Source organism: Dinoponera quadriceps, unplaced genomic scaffold (assembly GCF_001313825.1).
Source record: "Dinoponera quadriceps isolate SergipeBrazil2010 unplaced genomic scaffold, ASM131382v1 scaffold1658, whole genome shotgun sequence".
Lineage (NCBI taxonomy): Eukaryota > Metazoa > Arthropoda > Insecta > Hymenoptera > Formicidae > Dinoponera > Dinoponera quadriceps.
In genome coordinates this window covers 1108008-1126164 of record NW_014555920.1, presented here as the reverse complement: position 1 = coordinate 1126164, position 18157 = coordinate 1108008, and the positions used below count along the sequence as shown (strand labels likewise).

Here is an 18157-nt window from a genome sequence, read left to right as displayed (position 1 = left end):
GTAAGTTAATTGCTCGATTAAAACGCGGAGGTTTGCGCGCTCTGTGTGATCAAACGTTAAATTCCACGAGGATCGTTAAGCCGGCATTTATCACCGGTCATTCCGCACGCGCGTGCGCGCGTTCCGCTATAACTGCCGCTGATACACTCGCGTCGGGGCCGACTCTCATATCGGGGTCTCTTCGGAAGTCTAACGAAGTAAATTCCTCCGAGGCCGCTTGATTGTCCGCGAGTTAACGACAACGCTATCGTCGATTTTTCCCACTGATTTTGTCGTAAACAAAAATATCACCGACATTTTCTCGGTCCCTTTTTCTACCTTTTCCCTTGAGCTTTTTCCTTTAGTACGAATAAACTCGCGTACACCGACATCAATTTCACGTTCGTAATTAGACGATCAGCGGATCTTAATTATTTTGTCCTGTCGATTATCCAGTGAACCATACATGAGATCCCAGACAGAGTGGGAGAAAGAGAGAGAGAGAGAGAAAGAGAGAGAAGACGTGCCGACAATTTTCCCCGAGTTATTTTTATCTGAATGAGGATGTCAAGAGGCCGCAGAAGATTCCTCCGTACTCGATCCGCGTATTTATATGAAGAAATGGACATCCAGAATTCTAAGAGAATCGGATTAAACAGAAAATTATCCGAGGCAATGGAATTATATATATTATGAGAATTATCCGCCCTTGCGCAGCAACGATCGTAATTACGCGCACTCCGCGGGTGAATTCTAATGTTTGAGTAAATTTATTACGTTCTACCGGGATATTACGCAAACCTAATTATACAGGGGATGCTGCGTGCATATAGATATATTAGAACGCATCCAGACTCATCGAGATTCGACGTGGTTGTTGCACGAGAACGAACGTACACTCCCCCCCCTCCCCCCTCCACAGTTTGCTCTACCAATTTAATATACTTAATTTAAATTACGGGGCTAGTCTCTCAAAGTGAAGTTGGGAACGTTCCCAATTACCGTGCTATTTAAGGTAAATTAATTCGTAACCTCAGAGGCTTTAAATATCAAAGAGAGAGAAAGAGGGATAAATAAATAGATAGATAAACAGGAAACACAACAGGATCACAAACTGAAATAAATCTTTCTCTTCCTCTCTCTCTTTCTCTCTCTCTCTCTCTCTCTCTGTCTGTCTGTCTATATATAAAATGTACATACATAAGAAAAATAATTTATCGCCACACATTTTATAGTGTCACAACAAAATCTATTAGTTACCGCACGGACAATAAAACGATTTGTTGAGAATACTAATCACATTCGCTAGATTATTTTATCAAGTCCACAAATTATTTCGCTGTAAGAACAAATTAATAAATATAGCAGAACATCATTTTGTTCTAGCAGCAAAGTTAACTTGTAATTGAGAACATATTCATTCAACGAAATATTTTCTATTCTGGCAAAACAAAGCTGTTCTAATTACGAATAATTGGCCGATTTACTAATATATCAACTAAATTTCATTGCTGTTGTGACGAATATGCAGTAGCAATGACGCGTGGTTTCGCTACAACAGCAAAATTATTTCGCGCCGTGTATACGTACTGTATGTACGAGAATATAAAATACGTTTTATCCCCTCGCGTGAAAACTCGCCCGGCGGAGTACGGGCGAGCGCGACACGCACGTGTAAATTGATTTTCGGGAGAAAAAACCGCACTTATCTACGTTTTGCAGGGAGCTCTTCAATTATCGCGTCTCGGCCCGAGCACCGAGGCCGAGAATTTGTGTGTCGCTTGTCAGCTTGGAATTTATCGCCGAGGAGGCTACGCGCCCTAACCGATATTACGCTCCATTTCCTTAACTAAATCAAACATTGTCCTTCCCGCCATTGTTGTTGCGCTGCTGTTGAGCGAATTGTATTATCAGTGTCGTGATGAGAATCGTGCACCGGGTATCGCGATTATCGTGCGATTATTAGTGGTATCATTAGACACGCTCGTTAGCGATGGTGGGCGCGCCGAACGTAAGATCGAGATCAGTCGCTACATCCTATTGTCTTCTGTCCCACTCGGAGAAACACTTTTGCTAATTTAACGAGACACCAGCATCCACGACAAATCACTTGTAGATATGGGACAACAAATGACCCCGTAATAGAAGCGAATAAATAATACTTTGTACTTTTAATTTGCTGCTCTAGCAAACAGTTCAGTATTAGCCTGGTAATGGTCTGTTAAAATAACAAATAATGATAAAATGTATGTTTTGATCAGCAATAGTAATTTTTCGATCTGTTTCCCTGACAGACATTCAAATAGCAAGAGAGCTTTTTGTTTTGGTAACTAAGGGATTTTTCCTCAGTGTCGGCATTTGGTGTTTCGCATTGATACCCCGGAACTACCGGGTATCTTTCCGCAGCCACTTCGGGGACGATTTTCCCTCGGTAAAAATGTCGAGAGAGATCAGCTGCTTGTCGCAACTTTACAATTTTGCGCAGGCCGCGCAGGTCGCTTCGCAATTTCGTAGACGATGTACACGTCCTTATAACTAAGCTTCAAAGTGAAATTTCTAGACATAAACCTACTAAAATTAATTGAAAAACACGGTCTCCTTGTTGATCTTCTCCGCCGAGGAGTTTAGTTTCTCCGTCGTATCTTTTTTATCTAAATCTGATTGGGATGAAGGAAATGAGATGAAAGCACGGTTGCGTTTATTTGCGCGAGATGGGATTTCACACGAGGCAATTATTTTACATATGTTCCACAGTACTCGTGAGAAGTAACGAACGCATTCACCAAAGCGCAAAAATAGCGGCGAAAGTTCGCAGGACGACGGACCAGTTCCAATTCACTGTCGGGACCCGCAATTTGATTACTTTGATCCTCGGAGTGAAACTCGAGCTGATGCCACTTGATCCGTGAAATTTCCCCTCCCATCCTCGCACAATAGAGCGATAATACGGCGCCGTGACTGGCGCTTCTCGTCCCTGAGAAAGTAGCGGATCGAATAATTCGTGGATCGGGTAATCCGCGAATTTTCGTTGCCATTGTATTTCTCCCCTCCTCCGATACATAATACACGAAAACGTATTTTTCCGTACGCGTCGGCCGAGGGCCGGCCTCAGTTTTGCTCCCGCAGCTTAGAGGTAAACGCTATTTTATTCGCCATTCTTGGCCCCGAACTGCAAAGTAGAAGACAGCAACGGAAGCTTATAACCTTGCCTCTTTGGCCTTTACGCTCGATATCGCCTCGATAACGGCACTTATTGCCTCGCACATTATACCGCGTCCTAAATTTGTCGATAACACGCAAATTCCACGCATCCATTTGAGCATAGTAGATACCTCTGTAAGACCGGTTATCTCGTTATTTACGACTTCCTGATTAATATATTGACGACTAACTCGTAAGTTGTACTCAAAGTTCGACAATGAATTGCTCGTCCTAACATGTCGCGAGCGCTTCGCGAATTTTCAATCGCCTGACGACAGTCAAAGGCGCATATAGTGAAGCTAAAGCAGAAAAAATTTGTGGAATTTTTTCTGAAACAATTTTATAACTTATTCGGAGAAGAATGATAAATATATACATTTGAAGACGGATTTTTGTGTGTGAGTCCATATTGTTGAGCATAATTTATTATTTTTACCTATCAGAATAAAGAAATATATATTTCTTATAAAGTACTCAAATAAATTACTTTTAATGATATGAAATTCCAGTACTCTCATTCGATATATATTCTTACAAGTTTCCCTTAAGAAAACTGATCAGGTACATATAAAGAGAGATAAAGTTGTATAAAGCAATTTCGAGAAATGACACACGAAGATAAATGGCGTACTTGCTGTCCTTTTGTTAAAACAATTTAACAGGACGCGTTACAGTCTGACAATCCTTCTTAGTCCTTAATCCTCTGTAATTTTCCATTGTGGAACGGCGCAGCGGACGCTCGGGAAATCGTTCGAAAAATTAGTCTCGATCGTCTTTCGAGTTTCAGGTCGAGACGACAAATTTGAACTTCTCGGCGAAAGTAGGGAGGGGATTGGAGCCGCGTAAAACACAAGTGGTACTTCGAGATACTAAGTAGCCTGCTTTATCTCTGGACTCCCGTTTAATCGCCCGAACTTGGGCGAAATAGAAGTCAAAGCGCGACTCCGCTCTCTTGCGTCTCTTGAAATAAATTGGTTCTCTCCGAAGCGAGAACTAAAAATAAATTCGATATTCGCGTCTCCCGCGCCTGAAATTCAATAACCATACTTATCTCTCTCTCTCTCTCTCTCTCTTCGGACTTGTCTCTCTCAAAGCGATTTTTATTTTTGATTTTAGCCCGGTTCTATCCACGAACTTTCATCGTAGCGCTACACTCTTTCACGCTAAACCAGAAATGGTCCTACCTTTTGACGTGAAAAGAGACGTTTTTAACTAAGTCCGTAATCCGATTACCCACGAATTAATAATCTCTTTCTCTTTGAAAAGAGAGAGAAAGAGAGAGGGCGATTTTTTTTTAATTTTAAAAGAAGGAATTCCTTTTTATCACCCAAAAATACTCGTACATTACAACGTCGGAGGGAGAAACGGGCGCAGTTAAAATCGCCCGGCCAAGATAACCTGAAATCGCGAGAACACGCGAGACATTTAAGTCGGCCGGCCTGTGACACTCAAGAATCAAATTTAATCCCCAGAGCCGAAAGTCCTAGCGTCTCGGCTTTGATCAACCGCACAGAACGTTCCGTTATCATCTCGATAAAGGACCCGGGACGAGGCGGCAACTGCAGCGTACCACAGACAACAATCGCGCTGTTCGCTCCTTCCTATCTCTCTCTCTCTCTCTCTCTCCTTCCCCCTCGATAACCGACCCTACCTGAAGTATCGGTGGACAATTAGTTCGAGGGCCGGGAAACTCCCCATATACCTCGAGACCGGAGGCAGCTGCGACCTAGGCGCGATTCCTTGACCTGAATTAGAGACGGGAACTTCGAGATTAAACCGCTCGATCGCGCGACTCGCCGGATTATATTCGCGGAGTCCGAGAGAAGGCGGCGCAGGCGGCGGCAAGAAGGCCGGAGGAAAATTTATGCGCTTTCTTGACGACGCGAGAATAGAACGGCCGCGTCTTCAGTGACGACGATTTGAGAACGCGCGTAAGGAGGATCCGGGTATTATTCTCAAGTGAATAATGGCCAATCGAATAGTCATAGGTCATAATCGGCCGGTCCGCCGCCGCCGTTGTCTTCATCGCGACGGCGTCGGCGACATAATGCCTTCTCGCGTTTCGCGCTCGCTCGGATTTATAAAGCGAGGCGGCACGAAGTGCATAATTCACGGACGCTCGGTGGTATCCGGTTACTTATACATATAGCGCGAATTTGATACGGTTAGATCCACGTTACGATTCGGCCGGTACAAACTCGTCGTCGTCGGTGATTGGTGTACGGCCGGCGCGTCGAGCTCGCAAGATTGATAGATGCTGCGCGTCCGGCGATGACGAATGCGACGCACCGTCTATTTCAACCGCTGCCATGTATAAAGACGCGTTCAATCGAATCTCATAACTCTTAATAAATCTTATTTGGATTCCCGAGCTTCTCTTTCTCTCTCTTTCTCTTTCCTCTCTCTCTCTCTCTCTCCCCGCCATGCGCGCGCGGGCCATTGCCGGGATGTGCGTGTTGAAACGAAATGCGAAACGTTTTCTTCGATGATATCACGACGATCGACTTGAGATATCGCGAAAAATCTAAGTGTGTTTTGACGGATGTTTACATCCATAAATACGCGTTATTTGGCTGAAATTCTTATGTTTCTTATTTTTACGTTTAAACGCGCACGTTTGAATCGCAACATGCGTGTGTCATTTTGATACGTTTAAACGTATTAAACTAACATCCGTGTTGCACAATTTAAACGGTAAGAAAGGTGAGAAAAGTTTCGGTTGGATTACACTTATACGTGGGAAAATGACATACTTAGATTTGCAGCGATGTCCCGCTAGTTTTGTACTTTGTAATACTTGCAGTACTTTGTGGAGGGAGGCATCGGTAGTGAAAAAAAGGCGAGTGAAATCCAAAGAAACGCGCAACGGCGGAATTTTGTAATGACACGGATTCAGCGTGCAGGAACTGGGAATGGCTCTACCATTATGGACGCGCTGTATACTCCAGCACAATGCCATTGTTAATTGCCCGACCGTCATTCTCGGTGCTCGACACACGGTGCTCAGATTAATTGCAGGGAATCTGTTACGTGTACATGCATTCATCAATCGAAATGCGTTTCGCGACTACTGCGCACCAGCTAGGAGCGTCGCAACATCTAACGCGAAACGGCAAATAGCTCGTAACCATTAAATGAAACTCAACGTCTGTTTAGACGTTTAGACGTATTCTTCGCCGCGTCTCGGCTGCACGACGAACGCGCGTCCCTCGCGGGAACCAACGACGAATGCAATTTGCACACTCAGTGGCGTTCGATGTGTCACATTCGGGATTTATTCGCACGTAACGTAATATCGAGAAGTGATGAAAGAAATGTTAATGAAATGGAAATTAAATTTCAACGTTTTTCACCGATTGAAATATTCCGCGCGTTCTTCCCCCGCTACGAATCGCGGGAATATTATATAATATTTTTAACGTTTGTAAAGAAATGTTCATAAAACTGGCGCAAATGAAAATAATTATTCGGTTATCGAGGTATTTTCAAGTGGCGCGCGCGCGCGCGCACAATATACCATCTTTGGAACGCAAATTACGCCGCGGCGGACGATTTTGCACGCTCTTTCGTATTTTCAGGTCTCGATGAAACTTCGTCGATTTTGGACGTACGCCACATATCATCGTAATATGTCGCAAGTGTCTCTAAACGCTACACCGAGCGTGCTTTAATACGATTTTGGCAGCGGCCGCGCGGAAAATTGTCACATTTTAAAATAACTCCGGGAAATCTCTCCCGCGCGCTTTTCCCGTCCTCCAAAATTCCGTTTCGTTATTCAATCGGCTGTATAATCCATACAATTCATGTACCAATGTAGTCGCGATTCCGGAGCGCGGCTTGTTAAAATTTCAACCCGCTCTTCGGAGCATCGAAATGTTATCGAAAACTTCAATTAAAAAAAAAGAAGAAACTTTTTTATTATTTTTTTTATTATTTATACGTATTTTTTGTTATTTATATGTAGTTTCTTTTTATTATTTATACAGAATTTATATGTAGTTCTTTTTTTATTATTTATACAGAATTTCCAGCATACGAAGAACACCTAAATACGAGAACTTTTAGAACAATCGAAAAAAATGATCATAAAAAAAATTTTCCTCCCACGTTATTCCCCCTTCGAAAACATTAAATCGCGCTCTAAATATATTTTTCATATCGTTAAAAACAAAAGGAGATATTTAAATATTCTCCTTATCTGAAGGACACTGTATATATTATTATTTTATACATGCAATCCCGATTCGACTTACGAACTTGTTAACACGAGCGATTGAGTAATCACCGAAGAAAAAGAGAAAAGAGAGAGCGANAAAAAAAAAAAAAAAAAAAAAAAAAAAAAAAAAAAAACAGAAAGAGTATAAGAAAAGAAAATATATCTTCATTATTTTCGCATTCATTTATGCACACATCCTGTAGCGATTTCACCGAAGTGTCGCGCGCGGCTTGTATCATTATTCCATTGACGCGATTCCGCTGCGAGCCTAAAAACTTTTCACGCGTAATGAGAGGCCTACAACCTCTCATTAAGAAGTCGTTATCGGCCCATCCAATCTTACGCAACTGATCGAACACTCGGTTCGTGTCTGGCGCGGTAGAGGAGCCCATTGCGACTGCATTAACATGCCAGTGGTTTGAAATGCATGTCAAGAAACTTCAAACCTCAGCCTCATGATCGACTTCGACACGGAAAAGACGGAGAATGAGAGAGAGAGAGAGAGAGAAAGAGAAAAAGACCCTGCCGATCAACGTGGCGTCGGCAAGAATAACACGTTGTTTACATTGTACATCTCAGCGTTGTGTACTGCACTTTAAGCGCACTTCGATCGTGTTGCTATTAGTTAGACCGACGTGATTTAGCACACGCAAGATGCTAGACACGCACGAAGTCGTAATAGAAAGAGAGAGAGAGAGAGAGAGATGTAGACACAAATCCATGGCTACTCGCGGATCACCGTATAACATCTCTCCTCTTGCTCTTTACTGCTGCGTATCTCGTTATCGCCTGACTTGAGATACACTCCAAGTGCGCTCAAGAATCCGTAAGAATCCAAGTAGCGACGGATCTACCGAGCGATTACGTGGAGGGCTTTAATTACCGAGAGGTCTTCCAGACGTACGGCAAACGCATGATTTCATGTGTGATCACAGCGGCGGGAAAAATCGTCTCGTGGAAACCCGTCGAGGGTTTCTCCCGAGATGTTACGCCGTTAGTCGATAATCGTTCGGTCGACGAGCCCGGGATTGAAGCGTTTCATTAATCATTACACTGACTCCCGTCTTGATTTGTGATAATATATTTCTCATTATTCACACCATATTTGCCCTTATTCATTGTTTTCACTTAGATAATATATTATATACGTTACATTATTCATGCTTTTCATGTTTTTATATATTTACATAACTATTTATTAACCTCTCTTACATTAGCCCTCGCTTCGGTATTTCATACGCCGAAGGAGAAAAGTGTTATGTTCAATTAAATATTTCCTAAGAAGTATGTGGGTAATTATTTTACTTGAATTAAGTAAATTATATCTGAGAATGTAGCGAATTTCTTCTCAAAAGGCAAGAAATGTTTTATTTAAGTAATATGTACTTAATCTAAGTGAAATAATTACTCAAATATTCTTTAGCAAATATTTACTTGAATGTAGCACTTTTTTCTTTCAATATATGTTCACTCATATTTATAGTAAAATCAGCCGTATAATTGTTGTCCCACTTTTTGCTCGCTATAAGCGTTAATATTCTGTGATTTTGTAACTTTTTTACATCCTATAAAGAAAGATGATTGACATATTTTTATTACTTTATTTGTTCTATAGTGTTGTTATGAATTATTTTTACCGTTATCATTATTTATGATTTTCCGGTGATATACGGAGGAAGCATTAAGCGAGGAAAATTAAGAGCCGAGAATAACTTAATTGCCAAGCGAGTTAAAATATTAAAAGATTCATGCTCCAGCCGCGCGCCATTAGGTCCCCCAAATGTTTCCCCGTTTGGAGCACCCGCGGCTCTACATTCGCCGACCCGGCGGCATCGAATTTTTTCTATTATCTGACGCGGGAAATAATAAAGAGAGAGAAACTCCTTTGTCCCGCAGCACACGGACAACGGGAATGGGAACGGAAAGGCGGAGAAAAAGTCTGCGGTGGGGAATTTTTTCGTCGGCGAGCTACTTTCGGTAGGAAAACGGTAATAAAGGTGGACAGACGATGCGTGTATATACGCCAGACACATAGACGGATGGTACGTGCGTATAAAAAAATTGCGATTCCGAGGCGGTACGCGGTAGGAAAAGTTCGTTAGAGAACTCTGCCGAGTAATTACGTTATGACGTTACGACTTTTTGCAACTCTCGAAACTCTTTTATATACGTTCGCGCGCGCGTTCCGTTACCGAAAATATAATTACAGGCCTTAATTAAAAAAATACCGTTTATCTTGTACGCGAGTGTGTAACGCAGATATAATTCGTCGAGTGATGTAATCGCGATGTAATGTAGCCGCACCGAGGGAAAACTTCTCTCCGAGGAGAGCAAACAGAAGAAAAAGATAGAAGAGAAGGAGAAAACTACGGGGGGCGATATGGAGCGAGGTATATAAATTGCGACACACTTTCCCGAGCGTTTTCGTAATTATCACGGCGGCGTGCGCGACGGAGCCGCGCGGAGGAATAGTTTCAGCGCGGCAATCGCCATGAACCGCACCTGAGCCGTCATCAATGAGCATTACGTAATCCTTTCAACGCGCGGTATTTTCTCAAATCAACCTGCTCTCATTCTGCGAATTTTCATCTTTCCGTTCTCAGTAAACCGGCGAAAAATACAAACGGACGCTCCCGTGTTATACCTCCCGTTTTCCTAGTCTTCTTAATAATAACAAAGAAACGTCAAGCGCGATTTCACGAGCGAATGTCGATAATGTACGGAGTGTTTGAGGAGGAGACCCACGGTGAGGAACGGTGTTTTAATATCCGTTGTTTAAACGAACGCCGCTCCTCGTCGTTAAATATTCGTTGCTAACGAAGTCACAAGTTACAGTTCCATCGACTACGAGTATTCGCAACCTCGCTCCGTTGTGTTCGTCTCATTTCGGCTCTCCGGAGCCAATTTGCTGGAAATTTTCGCAGGCGATTTACAATATCGAGAAATACCGCGATTATAGGTGTACCGCCCGAAACTCGAAATAATGTAAACATTAAGGAAAACTGATAAATTGCATTTAAAGGTGACGCCAAAAGTTTGACAGTAATTTAAAATCCGGATCAAAGTTATTCCATTTTAAAGGAGGTTAGAAGATGAAATGAATTTGATAAGAATTTGACGAAACTTGAATTTTAGAATTATTGATTTTATTCTGAATTATTCGATCAAATAATGCATAAAAATAGCATTAATAAGAAAAATGAAAAATAACAATATTTTCATATCCGTAATATTGTATATATATGTCTATCTCAACTTCGTTTCAAGTTAACAATTGTTATTTAGGTGATGAAATAAATGTAATAAATATAGAGAAACGTAATTTTGCTTGATACATTCTAAATTAATGAATAGCTCTCTTGATGCGCCCACTAATGGGCGATGCGTCCTTAAATTCCACTCTACACCCTCGAGAAAAACGGATCATCCGGGAATCCGCTGGACCCAGGCTGCGACGTCGATTCGGAGTCACCCCGTAGATATTCGCCCAACTTCTGTACATATTCGATCCCCAACCTCGAGCTCCGCAACGAGGCTCGCCGTCCCGTAATCCACGGTTGATCCGTGGCACGAAGGCGACCGTAATAACGCCGTCAGAAGTCGGTGTGGAATCGGACGGAATTGAATTTCATGCCGTAGAAAATGACGAGCCACGGGAGGGCAACACTCCTCTCCGGAGCCCGACATGGAGGATCAGCTACGAGAGACATGCCGACGGGACTGAAGGAGAGAGTAGAGAGGAGAGAACGACGCGGAAGAGACGGCACGCGAATAAATTTTCCACCTGCTGTCATTCGACGAGTCGTAGATCTCTCTCTCTCTCTCTCTCTCTCTCGTAACGCGAACGGTAGAAGAGACAAGGTGAAACGCATGTAATGTGTGAGATGCTCTATCCACACGTATTCCATGAAGAGCAATGGCTCGTGTGTAGTTAAATATACAGGGTGTTCCGTTGAAACTGGAGGTATAACCGGATGACGAAATGGGAAAAATATCCGAAGAGCAAAATCGACTGAGAAAACGTAGCAGTATTCATTTCTCCTCGATATCAGTCGATATCGTCCGTGAGATAATTAACGCGCGAATAGAAGAATAAATTCGTGATTCTCGTGAAAAAAAAAGGTGCGATCTCACGCAGCAACGATTCATCAGTGTCTTGCGATTAAGATATCGCGAGCAAGCGCGGGCGCGTTTTTCCATTGGAATGGCAAGTCGTGACGTAACGACAGAAAAAACACACAATCGCACCTCGCCGAGCGGAAAACCAATAACGAACGACTTTCGACACAAAGATTTCATAAACAATGGATTACTGGAGCGGCGTCGATAAAGCTTGATCGCAATAGCATCTATCGGCCGCCGAGGCAGCCATGGGACCCGCAATTTAATAAATATTACAACTCGATCGCAAAATTTGACCCATTCCAGTATCTCTTTTCGCATTTTTTTCTACAATGATACTCAGAGCAAACGAATAAGGGACGAATGAGAGAAGAAACGTTGGATAAGAAAAGTTAAAAGAAGAATAATTAATAATTATCTAATAATCAATAATTATAATCTGAGTAGAATGCTCTCCCTATACTTTGTAACTACTCGTTATAATTCGGCATATTAAAAAATGATTTCTTAAGTCATAATATACTAAAATTATAACAAAAATTGTATAATTCTGAAAACAAAGAAACATGGCGTATGACTTAGACAGCCAATCAAATCGATCTAGCCCAATGTCACTTCTCTATTTATATCTAGGTCCATTTAAAGTCGGGTCTTATAAATAAGATCGTCTTATATTCATCTTCAGATGCTTCGTAGCTAATGAAACGAACCATCCAGAATACAAAGACGAACCTTAAGACTATTTTAAATATAAGATCCGACTATGAATACCAGCCTAGGACTTTATTCATTACGACTTCATTCGTTTCTTTTTAGAGAATGATATCGCATTAATTGATATTGCCGTCTTGTTTGTTCCGTCTTGTTTGTTTCTACACGAAGAAACCGTCGCAATACAGCGAAGTAGCACCGTTTATCTTTTCACTGGTGTTTTCGGTCTTCATAGAAAAAAATAATAACTCTCGAACTAATTAACCCGTTCCGCTTTCAAACGCACGTGGACGTACGGAGACAATTTTCCGATTTGACAATATTGTGTGGCCACGAGTATTGATTAGTCGCTCGCAAAAGTCAACTGCACAGTTGCCGGCGCGGCTTAAAATATAACACGTAGCCGTTCATGTGATTGAAAATGGGGGAGTTATTAAATTTATCTGTCCAAATACACCGATGACCACTGTTCTTGTCAATAAACATAATGCACAAACATGGTTCAGCAGTTTTAATGTAATGTATTCTCAAATTAATGCTTTATGAAGTAGATTGCGCGTGTGCGCACATGTATCGTCCGGTTAATTCGATTTAACCTACGTTAATATTCTGTCATTTTCTATATTCCGAAAAGAGGAAAAAACGTCCCATAACATGTATTTTGTAAAATACAGAGAACGGAAAATAAAAATGAAGATCGATAAATCGTGAGACAACCTTTCGATTCCGTCATCGCGGATTCATATCGTAAATTGAAAAACCCGTCCATCTCTTTCTCCCTTTTTTCCCTCTCTCTCTCTCTCACGGATCTGTCACGGATTTTATCACGATTCTCTGACATTACGTCAATTCTCATAATTCGTCGAAGTCTTTCCGCCGAACTTGGATAATATTCCGATTCATCCGGTACGGTTCGCGCTGCTCGACATGTTTGTTTTGATTATTAACTACGGAACGAACGCGCGCGGAGTAACGAATCGGGAAGAAACCCAAACGGCGAGGCTGGATGTTTCCGTTGTTCCCAACTAAGGCGAGCTATAGGCTGCTATGAATACGCGAATACAAATCTAGGATTCGATATATTACATATGCCGCGTTACGCGATTAAGCTCGGCGAGCCCGATTTGCGATAAAAGGCCGAAACGGAGGTGAAAGGAACGCGGAATTTATTTATTAGCGCGTCTTGCTCTGCGCCATACGTGTTTTGCTGCTCTGCGCCATACGTGATTTTCTAATAGTCGCGCTTTTCACTAAGGCATTCCTCTCGAACGCAATATCGTGCCGCTTTGTACTGCATTGCACTCGTCGGTAATTAAATTCCCCGTAAACCCGGCGAGCACAGGTATACCGCCAGGGCGCGGACGTACGAATTTTCATGCACACGGTGCTTCATTATTGGCGGGGGCCGCCACCTCAGGGTCGGGGATTTGACGCTGAAAGGCGATCGGAAATGTTGTCGCGCCCGTAGATGTGTGTGCGCACGTGTGTAAGAGTTATCGTCTTACAAAGACGCCGGATATTATCCTTCCGCCTCTCCGGCGAGGAGTCCTCGGGTTTTACGTAACTGTCACGTGGAACACCCGCCGTTTACCGTTGATAGCCTGTGTGCGATTTCTCCTTTATATTATGAAATATCGAGTGTCTCGCGGAAAGAGTATGTACACTCACTTCTCGACAGGCTCGTTGATATATTTTAATATTTCTCCATGTACGATTGCAGCGCCGGTGAAAGAATCGATTCGTGTCGGAAAGAGTGACGCGACTCGGTGATTAAATCGCATCTCACGGGCTCATTGCCGTGCTCTTTGAGAGAGAGAGAGAGAGAGAGAGAAAGAGAGAGAGATACACGACCACGGGAAGACGGGGATAACTCATTAAACAGTAAGAAACATTTTCCTTCATCACCTTCCTTTCACCTTTACTTCTTACGCGAAGAAGCGTTATAATCTATCCTCGATCTCAGAGTCACCTTGTATCACCAATCAAGACGACCGAGAGAGACCGAAGAGTGGTGGTACTTGGCGATAATCCTCGTTGAGGATTATTCGCAAAGGGGGCCGAGATGGGGCAAATATGGGGAGAACACTGAATTCCCCCGAGTTTTCCCCGAGCCGAGCCGCAGGCTGACGGCCACGTGATGGTCCGCCGTTTTCGCGAAAGCTCGTCCGTTCGAAGCGACAGGAGGCGCCGTGCACACCTGCATCCGGGAGACGCGAACTCGAAAAATAATCTCCGAAATCGCGCATTCTCTCTCGAATCCGCCGGCGCAACGACGACGCGCCGGCAAGCGAGCGCGCGCGCGCGCGCGCGTGGCGCAAGGGAATTAAATTCGCGAGAACGACGTGTATTGATAGCACTGAGCTGTTTTCGCTTTGGCAAGACGCGCCGGGAGACGCGGGTAAGCGCAAGCGAGAAGTGTCGTCATTGCATTATTGTTATTTCGAGCGTTGTCGAAGGCTGTGCGGGCGGGCGAATCGGTATCGGTGTTCGTCAGCGAGCGCGAATTCGCGCGAAGGTTATCTCACGTGGAGTCGGAGAGGCTGTTTTCTCGCCTCTCTCCCTCTCTCTTTCTTTTTCCCTCTCTGTTTTTCTCGGGTATCGAGATCGGCTCGGTAACACACGGTCCGATTAATCCGCGATTACTACGCATGTTTTTCACCTACTCCTCCGTAGCGGTTTCTCGCCTGCCACCGTCGACGAAACGTTGCGCAAGTCCTTACGTAAAAATATAAATATAGTTCGCGTCGTATGAAACGCATTAGCGGTCACAAACAAGCAGGCGAGAGCAGCGCATTCGTTAATTAATAGTCGCCGCGCGACGGTGTCGCATGGATCGGAGGACGCGGAAAGTCTCACGGAGATCGCAGCACGACCGAACGGCGACGCGAGACGCGACGGTAAAAAATCGGCGGAAATAACGCGACGGCGCCAACTTCGTGTGTCGTGTGCCGAAAAGTGAGACGGTGCGATTTAAGCAGTGTTGTAGCAGATGCATTTCTCGAAATAATTATATTAAAACAGACGGAGATACCGAAAGGGGAATGTAAGTGGATACAGATATAAATTTGGTAAATAATTAGATATAGATATATATACTGTGAGAATATATACTTCGTGAAGTGTATCTAGATAGATTCTCACCGTATGTGTACTTACATCTACCTCAAACTTATATCCATATCTGTATCTATTTACATTTCCCTTTCAGTACCTGCACTTGTATCTAGTTACTTAAGAAAATGTATCTATCACACTGGATTTAAGGTAGTTGCAGCATAAAACATGTTTTTCCAGAATTCGTTGAAATTCGCGCTATATACAAGTTTAAATGTAACCTAATTATCGGTGCAATTACAAACAGGCTGTCCATTCGGAAGCTGAGATATACGCAACTTTAGTTTAATGCGTTTTAAAGGCTGACTCTTTTTATTACGTATTCCTTGAGGTTAACATGCTATTTTTAACACTTCTATTTTCAATTGCTTTTATGTTCAATAGAATTGAATAGAAATGAATCGAAGACACCAAATTAGTTTACACACTTAATACATATACATATTTTAAGCGCTTATATACTTCTTTCTATTATCTATGCATCTCTATTAGATCGGCTAATGCATAAAAATATCATTAATAAAAAAAGTAAGAAATAGTAAAATTTTTATATTGATAATATTATAATATAAATCTGTCTATCTCAACTTAGTTTCAAATTAACATTAATTATTTAAGTAAAATAAATGCATGGTAACGCAATTTTGCTTGATAAATACTAAATTTATGAGCGGCTCCCTTGATGCGCCATTGAAAATCTGGTATTCCGTTATGCAAATATCTTAATCGTTACCTTTTTGTTTCGCACGCTCGGAAAACAAAGCTCGTTAGCCGATATCGGTAATCGTTAATACGATATTTCGGTGGCGATCATCACGCGATTCGTTATGGATCTCTATTGACCGCGCCGTCTACACTTAATGAAAAATGCACTTTTGACGTGTACGATTAATTGCGTAAATGTTTGATGAAGCGTCGCTTTAGCGTAGAGATGCGCTTTAATTCGTAATAACGCGAGCAACGCGCGTTGCACGTCTGGGGACGCGTGCAATTTATTGCAAAATCGGTCCGATGTGGCAGGCTTTTATTCGAAATAAATAAATGTTTCTTCCCTCGTCCTCACACGTTACACGCTAATTTCTATACGGCCCACGGTCTACCTTCGCCCCATCGTTCGCATTACATCCCGCTCGTAATCAAAAAAGGAACGAATGTGTCACTACAAACTACGATTCCATATCGGCAACACGCCGGTGATTTAGCGACGTCGCGAAAAGGCACCTAATTTTGTATCACAGAGAGAGAAGGTTATTTCGAAATATACGAGGTTCGGGCTTCCACCCGAACATCGCGGGAGGCTGTAATGAACAAGAAGCGTATTTACAAACCGCCCTCGTGTGTTATTCGGCCGAGAAACAAAAGTTCCGACGCGAAGAAATTAATTTCTCTCGCGTCCCGCCCGGCCACTCATATTCCGCAGCCTCCGCAAAAATTATCACCGCGTAACTGTCGCGCCAGGACGCCGCCGTTGGCAGGACGAACGGGACCGTCCGTTTCTACATCACGCAGCCCAAACAAGTCCTTCGTTAACACACCGGCGCGATACTAATTATAGCTTAATTATAGTTTTATTATTATTTATTACACCTCTCTTATGCGCGCGCGTGATGTTCGGCTGACCGTGTAAAAATGTCCACTGTGGTATTAGGGAGCTTAAATTGTACGTTGTTCGACATATCTTCCTGTTATTCTTAAAAAAAAACGGCAGCTTTTTCCTCCAACGAGCGACCATCCCCGAAATATTTCAGAACTTTAATCTTGCAATACCCTCTGTTTCTCTCTCTCTCTCTCTTTTCTCTTACTTTTTCCTTCCTCCGAACACTGCATTAATATAAACTGCGATTAAAGAGCAACGATCACGAAAGGAAAGAGAGGTTCTCACCTCTCGCGTGCACCAGAATTAACGAATATTTCATGCCGTCCGACGGCGAAAAGGTACGTTCTCGTCGTGAGACCTCGCGAATCTTCGTCCGCCCAACGGCCGCCGAAACGCTGCGGTTTTACGACATCAGTGGGGACGTTCCCGATGAGCACTCTTTCCGTCGCACGATAATAGCAATAGGCAATAATAGAATTCCACTCGGACAGTTATACGCGTAAATTATTCATCGCGCGGAGGGAGTCTCATCAGTTCGAGCCAAGCATTAATTTATTCATATTCACAAACTTACAGATCGCCGGATGAATAATTTGCATAGGTAACTGCCGGGATAACCACATCGCGGATGCACTTATCCACCGTCGTCTTATTACCTCCCCGGGAAATTGTAGCGAATTATTGGAGTAATTGTGCGCGCGCGCGCGCGGCGAGCTCTCGTCTTACGAACTCGAAACCGCGCGAAGAAATGCTGATTGCACTATGCTCCTGCGCGCACCGTCCCGCGACTACCGTCCACGATAACAACGTGTAAAAAAAGAAGACAGAAAAAGTAGCGCGAATGAGCGGTGAGATCAATCTCAGATAGTGACGTCCGACATTTTCCTGTTTCGTTCCAATCGCGCGTAACCGCCGCGCGGAAAAAAAGTCCGGCGTCAACCAGAAAGGGACGCCAACCGGCATGTATTTCGGTTGAAGGAAACAGAACGGGAACAGAATTTCTGATTATAAGAATCACGTTTGGGTCGTAGGAACCAGAAATTCTGTTTTCTTCAACGAGAACGAATCTAGCTGTCCCCTTTCTGGTTAATGCGATCAAATTTTCTTCTCGTATTAATAACTCTTCGGGAAAATCTCTCTCGTCAATATCTGTATTCTCGCTCGTCCATCTTTAAAAATGAGAGACACCGAAAGAGAGAAAGAGAGAGGGTGGGGGG

General features: G+C 43.1%; 2 protein-coding genes across 6 annotated transcripts in view; one reads left to right on the top strand and one right to left on the bottom strand.

Annotated features, from left to right (window-relative positions):
- LOC106745757 (octopamine receptor beta-2R-like) overlaps positions 1 to 18157 on the bottom strand; it is a 93565-nt gene that overhangs the window by 66806 nt on the left and 8602 nt on the right. The gene's annotated exons all lie outside the window — the stretch shown is intronic.
- Positions 10112 to 18157, top strand: part of LOC106745730 — a 38173-nt gene continuing 30127 nt past the window's right edge. The window contains exons 1-2 of the mRNA XM_014621598.1: positions 10112 to 10142; positions 14992 to 15126. Of these exons, the coding sequence (XP_014477084.1) occupies positions 10112 to 10142; positions 14992 to 15126 (166 nt within the window). The remainder of the gene's footprint in view (positions 10143 to 14991; positions 15127 to 18157) is intronic.